Source organism: Solanum dulcamara, chromosome 7, assembly GCF_947179165.1.
Source record: "Solanum dulcamara chromosome 7, daSolDulc1.2, whole genome shotgun sequence".
NCBI lineage: Eukaryota > Viridiplantae > Streptophyta > Magnoliopsida > Solanales > Solanaceae > Solanum > Solanum dulcamara.
The window spans coordinates 69208334-69220398 of NC_077243.1; the positions used below are offsets into that span (position 1 = coordinate 69208334).

General features: G+C 41.0%; 1 protein-coding gene across 1 annotated transcript; it reads left to right on the top strand.

Annotated features, from left to right (window-relative positions):
* Positions 1-258: 258 nt before the first annotated feature.
* Positions 259-846, top strand: LOC129894840 (uncharacterized). Its single transcript, XM_055970463.1, has 2 exons — positions 259-592; positions 788-846. Exons 1-2 carry the CDS (start codon positions 259-261, stop codon positions 844-846), a joined length of 393 nt encoding a protein of 130 aa, XP_055826438.1.
* The last annotated feature ends 11219 nt before the right edge of the window (positions 847-12065 follow it).

Genomic DNA, 12065 nt, shown 5'->3' on the forward strand with positions numbered 1-12065 from the left:
AGAGACTGGTTTCAGTGAACCAGATCGTGGTGTGGTGATGAAGGAAGCTCAACAAAAGGTTTTGGATGAGCAGAGATTGAAGGATCTCAAAGCCAAAATCTATCTATTCCAAGCAATAGATCGTGCCATACTAGAGACCATTCTTCAAAAAGATACCTCCAAGCAGATTTGGGACTCAATAAAAAAAAGTATGCGAGTACAACAAGAGTGAAATGGCAATAACTTCAAGTCCTTCACAAAGAATTTGAAGTTCTGCACATGAAAGAAGGGGAGTCAGTAGATGAGTACTTCACTAGAACATTGACCGTTGTTAACAAGATGCGTATTTATGGTGGTAAATTAGATGATGACGATGTTATCAAAAATATTTTACGGTCTATGTCTTCCAAATTTGCATATGTGGTTTGCTCTATTGAGAAGTCAAAAGATATTGATACAATGTCAATTGATGAACTACAGAGCTCATTATTAATACATGAGCAAAGAATGACACCTCCTCGTGCAGAAGAACAAGCTTTGAAAGTGGCAACTCAATTTGATTCTTTCAATGGGAATGGTTTCAGTAGAGGTCGTGGTCGAGGTCATGGCCAAGGTAGAGGACGTGGTTGAGGTCATGGCCGAGGTAGAGGACGTGGTCAAAATATGAGTTCAAATGGCAGAGGAAATGCACGTGATAATGATCAACACTCCACTTATGATTCGACATTTGACAAGTCTCATATAGAGTGTTATCATTGTCACAGGTATGGCCATTATAAGTCTGAATGCACAACTAATTTGTATTCAGACAAGGGAAGTGGAGAGAAGTCGAATTTCACAGAACAAAAAGAAGAAGAAGAAGAATAAACATTGTTGATGGCTTACCATGCGCAAGAGCAATCTGAAGAAACATTGTTGATGGCTGGTTATGCGCAAGAGCAACCTCATTCAAATAAGTGGTATCTGGACTCAGGCTGCAGAATCATATGTGTGGTAAAAAATCTTTATTTTTGGATTTGGATGAATCTTTTAAAGATAATGTCAAGCTTGGTAACAATTCAAGTATTTATGTCATGGGACAAGGCACTGTTAGATTTCAAGTTAAAGGGCATTTTTTCAAAGTTGATGGAGTCTTTTATGTTTCTGAATTACAAAAAATCTTCTTAGCTTGGGGCAGCTGCAAGAAAGGAACTATAAAATTGTTATCGAAAAGGGTTACTTCACAGTACAACATCCACAAAAGGGAACAATTCTTGAAGTTAAAATGACAGCTAATCGATTGTTTCCTTTACATAGTAATGACCAAGCATGCTTGACAACCAAAATGATAGACACTACATGGCTATGGCATATGCGCTATGGACACCTCAATTTCAATTGTTTGAGAGCCATGCAACAAAAGAATATGGTTGGTGGTCTTCCTCAAATAAAAGCTACTTCCAAAGTTTGTCAAAATTATGTCGTTGGTAAACAACATCGCGAATCCTTTCTGATAGGAAAGGCGTGGAGGACTAATGAATTGTTGCAATTGATCCACTCAGACCTTTGTGGTATAATTAATCCATCCTCAAGCACCAATAAGAGGTATTTTATATCTTTTACTGATGACTATAGCAGGAAGACATGGGTTCAATTTTTATAAGAAAAGAATGAGGCTTTCAGTGTATTCAAATGGTTCAAGGTCTTTGCTGAAAAGGAATCGGGGAAGAAAATCAAAATTCTTCGTACTGATCATGGTGGTGAGTTCAATTTCAATGATTTCACAAACTTTTGTGCAATGAATGGAATTCGTAGGCAGCTGACAACAGTGTATACACCACAAAAAAATGGTGTATCTGAGAGGAAGAATCGTACTATTTTGAAAATAGTGAGAATCATGTTGACAACTCGGAGCAATTAATTGGAGTATTCATGTATTGAATAGGTGTCCTACTTTTGTTGTGAAAGATATAACACTAGAAGAAGCTTGGTCCTCACAAAACAAATTATTGATCATTTTAGGATTTTTGGATGTATAATATATGCTCATATTGTCATGCCCCGGGAGGGTACCCTAGACGAGACCAGCACTTGAAATCCATTTTTGACCTTCAAGCAAACCATCCGATTCAATCATTCTATCATTCAGTCATATACGCCCGAAGGGAGACTCAATCATAACATGCTATTTACAATATGGAGGCCGAAGGTCAAACATATTTAACTCAATAAAATAAGTATAATAGGACTCCTCAAAATAACAGTCCAACCTCCCCACACTCTAGTCTATAAAGCCTTTATCAAAGTCTGGAAGGTGCCAATGACAAGCCCATGGATACCAATAATCAAAATAAAGGAGACAACATAAAACTATACAAGAAGCTCAAGATCCTCCAGAAACTAGGAGGGCTCACCACGTAGCTGGAAGTGTGTGGATAATCAATGGTGCACCGGTTGATAATCTATGGTATGTATCTCTACATCATGAAACGATGCAGGCCAAATGGCGTTAGTACGTGAAATGTACGAGTATGTAAAATGGACGGATGAAATAAACATCAAGAAAACATCAATATCAACTCAGGATCTCACCTCATATATATACATAACAACTCACTCAAGTGTCCTAAGTCTAACAAGAAATAGTTTAGACGGGACCAACTCATAATCCACTCAACTCAACTAACTCGGAGTACTATCAAGACCTAAATAGGAATTTCTCTTATCTGACAACCATCTCCTATGAGCCAGTGATAGTACAACAATTAGACGTTGTTGCCACGTCCGTCCATACCTTGTTAGGGCATGAATGCCTCCTTAATCATGGATTCCATCTATTAGTCAAGTCCTATTATTTCAAGACAATAAAATGAGAAACATCTGACTTTAACAGTTCGATTCCACGGGAAGTATCCGACTTTAACGATTTCATCCCTACCTACATTGGCGGCGTAGTTTCTGGGGTTCGAGTATGGACTATACTCTTACCCACTTCGGTTCTCGATACTCTTCTTATGAATCCATGCTCATAAGAATCCCTCCAATCATCTCAAACAATCCCTCATGTCTAGTTTCATGTGGGACATTGCCAACTCATCAACTCTATTCTCATTTCAACTCAATTAAGTCATAATGGCAAGTTCCATTTAGGACCTCGTCCACTCGTCAATTCTATCATTCAATCAACTCAATCAAGCCTCATTTAGATAAGCATTTATGACATCTCCTCAAGGCTCATCATAACTCTATGACTTTAGCTCAACAATTCAAGTAGAATAACACATGTAAGGAAATTGACTTATGCAACATAATCACATGGTTAAAGAGATCAATAAAGTATAATAACAAGTCATGTCCATCAACTCATACTAACATGAAGGTTTTTAGGAACTTCTTAGATCAACAACATCAATATAAACAAAGTCAAATCAATAGGAGACAAGACTCATACAAACATAAACTATACCAAGAAACTCCATTCTCATGGACATCTAACCTCAAAGCAAAAGTAGGGCACATGGGTGGACTCAACCCATGTTTTGGATAGCCTTACATACCTTAGTGAAGACTTGAAGAAAACCTTGATGTTGGGTCTTCAATGGGGAACTCAAATCTTGAAGCTCTTGGAACTCTCCTTGTTGGAAATAAAGAAGAAGAAGAAGAAGAACAGAGAGAGAGAGAGGAGCTCCTAGGGATTTTTAGAGAGAGAGTGAGGGATTGAAAATAATCCTAAAATGTGCTAAGGCTGATACTTATATAATTTGGGACAATTCCCAAATTGCCCCTTCTTAAGGTTCTGAAAAATAGGCAAAAAGGCTCCTGGAGCGATAGTGGCGTGTCGCGCCATTGCAGCGCTAGGATGATTACGCCTAAAACCTGCATATCTCGTAGTGGCGCGCCACGCCAAGGAACAAACTACTGAGGCACATTATTGGCACGATAGTGGTGCGTTGCACCCTTACAATGCCAAGGCTAAGTCTTTTTGGGTTCTGGAAATTAGATTAAAACCCTGCACATCTCATAGTGGCGTGCCGCTCCAGGGGCCAAACTACTGAGGCATGTTACTAGTGCGTCGCGCCACAGTGGCGCCAAGCCCAATTTCCAGCAATTACAATCTAGGCCTAAAATCTCTGTCGTGCTAATTCGTCTTAGGATCATCGTATCTTTCGACTCCGAACTCCAAAAATTACATTCTTGGTGGCATTGAAAAGAAGACTCGACGAACTTTAATTTGATGGGTAGTGTGCCACCCATATTATTATCTTTCAAAATATAGGGTTGTTAGAAGTGAACCCCTTATGCGAACTCCTCATCAAACTTAGCCACGACGAATCTTTTGGATTTGATTTGGTCCTAGGGATCTTTTGTGATCCCACATCATCTCTAACACTTCTCAATTTCTCAAGGACTCATCTTACTCATGAAAATGCTCCACAATACTCGAGTTCTACCCTACCTAAATACAAAAAGAGTCCGAATCTTAGGGAAATATTTTGAGGGGTGTTACATTATCTCCCTCTTGGGATCATTCGTCCTCGAATGACGAGTGACCAAGAATGGACTCGGGGTATAAATCACAATCAGAACTCAGTCATTCAATCAATCAAATTCTCAAACAATTATCAATCAAGACTAAAAATGCACAAATGAATTCAAGTCAAGGAAATAGGCATTACCTTCAACATTCTCATCGGTAGGCACGAATAGATGGGGATATTTAGATTTCATGGCTTCCTCCACTTCCCATGTGGCTTCCTCAACAAATTGGTTTCTCCAAACGACCTTGATTGAGGCAACCTCTTTGTTTCTCAATTTGTGGATTTGGCGATCAAGAATTTAGACCGGAACCTCTTCATAGGATAAGCTATCCTTAACTCCAATGCTATCAATGGGGACTACCAACGAGGGATCGCCCAAGCACTTTTTCAACATCAAAATATGGAATACCGGATGAATAAAGGCTAGCTCTGAAGGTAACTCCAACTCATAGGCAACACTCGCAATCTGGTAAGGACCAATATATCGGGGACTAAGCTTCCCCTTCCTTCTAAACCTCATGACGCCCTTCATGGGTGACACTTTCAAATATACCCAATCACCCACCTCAAATTCTAAGTCTCTCCTTCTCATGTCGGAGTAAGATTTTTGGCGGCTTTGGGCTGTCTTTAGCCTATCTTGAATAATTCTCACCTTCTCCATGGCTTGGTGAATAAAATCAGGCCCAATCAACTCAACTTTACCAACCTCAAACCACCCAATAGGCGATCTACACCTCCTCCCATACAAAGCTTCATAAGGAGCCATTTGAATGCTTGCATGATAGCTATTGTTATATGCAAACTCTATGAGAGGTAAGTGGTCATCCCAATTCCCATTGAAGTCAAGCACATATGCCCTCAACATATCTTCCAATGTATGGATGGTGCGCTCTGCCTGGCCATCTATTTGGGGATGGAAGGCTGTACTCAAGTTTACCTTCGAACCTAGTCCCTTCTGAAAGGATTTCCAAAATTAGGAAGTGAATTGAGCTCCTCTATTTGAGATGATAGACAAGGGAACCCCATACAGTCTGACGATCTCTTGAATGTACAACTTTGCATAATACTCCGCGGTGTCAGTAGTTTTCACCGCCAAGAAGTGAGCTGATTTTGTCACCCTATCCACAATTACCCAAATCAAAACCTGTTACTTTCGGGACTTCGGCAAACCAGTGATAAATTCCATGTTGATCATCTCCCACTTCCATTCCGGAATTTCTATGTTTTGGGCTAAACCACATGGCCTTTGATGCTCAACCTTCACCTATTGGTAATTTGGGCACTTGGAAACAAATTCCGCAATGTCTCTCTTCATACCACTCCACCAATAGATTTCTCTCAAGTCATGGTATATTTTTATAGAGCCCGGATGAATAGAGCATCTGGAACTATGCGCTTCGTCTATAATCCTCTCTCGAACATCATCGAAATCTGGCACACACAATCTGTTTTGGTATCTCAACACACCATCTCCCCCTTTGGTGAAAACCATCACCCTTTGTTTGTGAACAACTTCCTTCAATCGGAGGAGGATGGGATCTTGGTCTTGTTTCTCCTTTACCTCTGCCACAAGTGAGGATGTAGACCCATCCTAAATGGTAACTCCGCCTTCATTGTTCTCTTCCAGATGAACTTCCAATCGGGATAATCTATGTACCTTCTTTGCCAATTCTCTCTTTCCTTCCTCCACATGGGCAGTGCTACCCATAGACAACCTACTAAAAGCATCAGCAATAACATTAACTTTACTTAGATGGTAGAGGATGCTCATATCATAATATTTGAGTAGTTCGAGCCATCTCATTTGCCTCAGGTTGAGTTCCTTCTGGCTAAAGACGTATTGCAATCTCTTGTAATTGGTGATCACATCAACATGCACTACATACAAGTAGTGGCGCCAAATTTTAAGTGCAAACACCACAACTACTAGCTCAAGGTCATGAGTTGGGTAGTTCCTCTCACAAACCTTAAGTTGTCTTGAAGCATAGGCTATCACCTTCCCCCTTTGCATCAACACACAACCCAAACCAATTCTGGAGGCATCATAGTAGACCACAAAGCCCTCTGTTCCATCGGGCAAAGTTAGAACAGCAGCAGTGGTTAGCTTGATCTTCAATTTCTGGAAACTCTCCTCACAAGCATCGGACCATTGGAACTTAGCCTTCTTTTGGGTCAGCTTAGTCAATGGTGATGATATGGATGAGAATCCCTCTACAAACCTTTGGTAGTAGCCAGCCAAACCCAAGAAGCTCCTTATCTTTGTCGGGGATGTAGGTCTGGGCCAATTTTTCACACCTTTAATCTTCTGAGCGTCAACCTGAATACCATCTCTAGATACAATATGGCCTAGGAAAGCCATTGATGTAAGCTAAAATTCACATTTGGAGAACTTTGCATACAATACCTAGTCCTTCAGAGTTTGCAAAACGACTCTAAGATGATGGGCGTGCTCCTCCTTATTCTTGGAGTAAACCAAAATATTATCTATGAATACAAACACAAATATATCAAGATATAGTTTGAATACTCGGTTCATAAGATCCATAAAAGCTGTGGGGGCATTAGTCAACCCAAAGGACATGACCAAAAATTCAAAGTGGCCATAATGAGTCTGAAAAGCGGTCTTCGGAATATCACACTCCCTCACCTTCAACTGATGGTAGCCAGATCTCAGGTCTATCTTTGAAAAACAAGTGGCACCCTGAAGTTGGTCGAATAAGTCATTTATTCTGGGGAGAGGGTACTTATTCTTTATGGTGACCTTGTTCAGCTTCCTATAGTCAATACACATTCTAAGGGACCCATCTTTCTTTCGCACAAATAGGATCGGAGTACCCCACGGTGAGACACTCGGCTTAATAAATCTCTTAACTAATAAGTCTTTTAACTGTTCTTTCAACTCTTTTAACTCGGCCAGAGCCATTCTATATGGAAGGATTGAGATAGGCTGGGTATCAGGAAGAACATCAATCCCAAAGTCGATCTCCCTATCCGGAGGGACTCCAGGCAGACCTTCAGGAAAAATGTTAGAAAACTCATTGATAACAGGAACTGACTCAAAGAGTGGGGACTCAATATTGTTATCTTTCACTCGAACACTGTGATAAACACACCCTTTTGAGATTAACTTCCTGGCCCAAAGGTAAGAAATAAACTTACCCTAAGGCACGACGGGACTCCTCTTCTAGTCTATGACTGCCTTATTCAGGAATTTGAACTTAATAATCCGAGTCCTATAATCAATAGAGGCATGACAGACATAAAGTCAGTCCATGCCAAGGATCACATTGAAATCAACCATGTCCAACTCAACCAAGTCAGTCAAGGTATCCCGGTGATGAATTGACACAGTGCAATCTCTATAGACTCCCTCAGCTAAGATAAAATCACCCACAGGAGTAGCTACACTGAAAGGCTTAAGAAAACATTCAGGAATTTTATTGAATTTACTAGCCACGTAAGGAGTTACAAATGATAGTGTGGCACCCAGATCCATCAATACATAGAAATCAAGAGAAGAGACTCGAATCATACCCGTCACGACGTTTGGAGAGTTCTCTTGATCTTGGCGACTACCTATGGCATATAGGCGGTTTGTACATTCACTCGTACCTAAAGTAGTTCCCCTTTGATTACCTTTAGCCGGCAGTGCGGTGGCAGAATACTGGACTCTATTTCCCCTTATTGGATACTTCCTATGGAAATGGTCCATTTGGTCGTATTTGTAACAACCAACCCTTCCTGCTCTGCATTCTCCTAAGTAGAGCCTACCACACTTACCGCATGGTGGCTTCCCCCTCGAACCTTGACTTACACTGGCCTGGGATTAAGAACCTTGGGGTCTGAATTTCTGGTGACTCTATCCCCACCGATCATACCTTCTCTGCAGCATTGGTGCGCTAGCAGTAAATGGGGCATAATTGGGAGGCCTTTTCTGGAAGAAGGACCTGTAGCCCTTGGTTTGCCTCTGTTCATTCTCATGGCCTGTGGATTTTGCCTTCTTGCTCATATGCTCCTCTCTGTCTTTCCTCTTCTCATCCTCTACTTATTGAGCATACACCATCAATCTGGAAATATCCATATTCTAGATCAACAATGTTGCTTTGCATTTCTTCTTCACATGCCTCCCTAATCTAGAGACGAACTTTATCATCTTTGACCTCATATCTGGGATCATTTCTGGAGCATACCTAGACAGCCGGATGAACTTCAGGCCATACTCCTTAACTGTCATACCTTCTTGTTTCAGATTTACAAACTACTCCACCTTCACTTCCCTCAATTCTCACAGAAAGAAATGGTTAAGAAAAGCTCCTTCAAATTTATCCCACCTAGCAGATTCAACATCCTCACCCCTACCCTGTTCCCATTAGTTATACCAAATGTTCGCCACATCTTTGAGTTGATAAGACACCAAATCAACCCCTTAAATTTCCATAGCATACATAGCTTTCAGAATTTTCCACATCTCATCAATAAAGTTTTGGGGGTCTTCATCAACCTTAGAACCCGTGAATGCCGGCAGATTCATTCTCATAAAGTCTTAAATTCTAGTGGCAGCAGATGACTCTTGAGGACTAGAGCTAAGAGTCGGCGAACTCTGGTTACCATTTCGGGCAGCCATTAATTGCGTGAGAATTGTAATCGCCCCTCGAAATCCTACCTCTAATATGAGTGCAGCCGGAGTAGCAGACACTTAGGTTGCCTCCGCATACCTCGCAGGTCAACCTCTAACCCTTATTGGTCGTACCTCTGATTGGGGCATCTCGGCGTTGTCAATGTTTCTCTGGCTAGCTGTACATTTAGGAGGCATTATCTGTAACGTACAAACACACGAATTAGAAAGGAGTTTTATAGAGTTTAACTATATCGCACGAAGTCAGAGTATGCAAGAAGTGAAACAATTCCTAATGTCCTATAGCCTCCTGATTATAAGTGTGGTGCACAACACACCCATAAGCAAGACTCTACTAGACACGGCTTCATAGACTCCCTAGGACACTTGAACTCTGTGCTCTCATACCATGTTTGTCACGCCTCTGGAGGGTGCCCTAGACGTGACCGGTACTTGAAAGCCATTTCTGACCTTCAAGCAAACCACCTAACTCAATCATTCCATCATTCAGTCATATACGCTCAAAGGAACGCTCAATTATAATATGTTATTTACAATATGGGGGCCGAAGGCCAAACATGTTTAACTCAACAAAATAAGTATAATAGGACTCCTCAAAATAACAGTCCAACCTCCCCACACTCTAGTCTTTGAAGCCTCTATCAAAGTCTGGAAGGTGCCAATGACAAGCCCATGGCTACCAACAATCAAAATAAAGGAAACGACAACAACAAAACTATACAAGGAAGATCAACATCCTCCAGAAACAAGGAGGACTCACCAACTAGCTGGGAGTGTATGTGGATATTCAACGAAGCGCCGGTTGATGATCTCTAGTATCTGTTGCTGCATCATAAAATGATGCAGGCCAAATGGCGTCAGTACATGGAATGTACGAGTATGTAAAATGGCTGGAGGAAACAAACATCAAGAAAGCATCGATATCAACTCAGGATCTCAACTCATATATATATACATAACAACTCACTCAAGTGACCTAAGTCTAACAAGAAGCGTTTTAGACCGGACCAAATCTCATGCCACTCAACTCAACTGACTCGGAGTACTATCAAGACCTAAATGAGAGTTTCTCTTATTCGACAACCATCACTTATGAGCCAGTGACAGTACAATAATCAAACGTCGTTTCCACGTCCGTCTATACCTTTCTAGGGCATGAACGCCTCCCTAATCATGGATATCATAGATTAGTCAAGTCCTATCATTTCAGGATAATAAAATGGGAAATATCCGACTTTAATGGTTCGATCCCATGGGAAGCATTCTACTTTAACAGTTCCATCCTTACCTACATTGGCGGCGTAGTTTCTGGGTTTGAGTATGGACTATACTCTCACCCACTTCGGTGATCGATACTCCTCCCATGACTCCATGCTCATAAGACTCCCTCCAATCATCTCAAACAAGCCCTCACGGCTAATTTCATGTGGGACATTTCCAACTCATTAACTCTATTCTCATTTCAACTCAATTAAGTTATAATGGCAAGTTCCATTTAGGACCTCATACACTCGTTAATTATATCCTCCAATCAACTCAATCAAACCTCATTTAGATAAATATTTATGATATCTCCTCAAGGCTCATCACAACTCTATGGCTTTAGCTCAACAATTCAAGTAGAATAACACATGTAAGGAAATTGACTTATGCAACATAATCACATGGTTAAAGAGATCAACAAAGCATAATAACAAGTCACATCCATCAACTCATACTAATATGAAGGTTTTTAGGAACTTCTTAGCTCAATAACATCAACACAAACAAAATCAAATCAATAGGAGACAAGACTTATTCAAACATAAACCATACCAAGAAACTCCATTTTCATGGACATCTAACCTCAAAGCAAGAGTAGGGCACATGGGTGGACTCAACCCATGTTTTGGATAGCCTTACATACCTTAGTGAAGACTTGAAGAAAACATTGATGTTGGGTCTTCAATGGGGAACTCAAATCTTGAAGCTCTTGGAACTCTCTTTGTTGGAAATAGAGAAGAAGAAGAAGAACACAGAGAGAGAGAGAGAGGAACTCCTAGGGCTTTTTAGAGAGAGAGTGAGGGATTGAAAATGATCCCAAAATGTGCTAAGGCTGATACATATATAATTTGGGGGAATTCCCAAATTACCCCTTCTCAAAAGTTCTGAAAAATAGGCAAAAATGCTCCTAGTATGATAGTGGCACGTCGCGCCATTGCAGCGCCATGCTGAATAAGACTAAAACTTGCATATCTTGTTGTGGCACGCCGCGCCAAGGACTAAACTACTGAGGCACATTCTTGGTGCGATTGTGGCGTGTCGTGCCCTTACAGTGCCAAGGCCAATATTTCCTGGGTTTTGGAAATTGGCTTGAAAAACCCTGCACACCTTTTAGTGGCGTGCTGCGTCAGAGACCAAACTACTGAGGCATGTTTCTGGCGCGATAGTGGCGCATCGCACCACTGTGGCGCCAAGCCCAGTTTTCCAACAATTGCAACCTAGGCCAAAAAATCTATGTTGTACTAGTTCATCTTAGGATCGTCATATCTTTTGACTCCAAACTCCAAAATGTACATTTTTGGTGGTGTTAGAAAGAAGACTCGATGACCATTAATTTAATAGGTCGTGGACCACCCAGATCGTCATATATCAAAAGATAGGGTTGTTAGAAGTCAACCCCTCATGCGAACTCCTCCTCAAACTTAGCCACGATGAATATTTTGGATTGATTTGGTCCTAGGAGTCCTTCATGACCCCATATCACCTCTAACGCTGCTCAATTTCTCAGATACTTATCTTACTCATGCAAATTCCCCACAATACTCGAGTTCAATCCTACCCGAATACAAGAAAGGTCTGAATCTTAGAATTGTTTTTTGAGGGGTGTTATATTATCTCCCCCTTGGGATCATTCATCCTCCAATGATGAGTGATCAAGAATGGACTTGGGG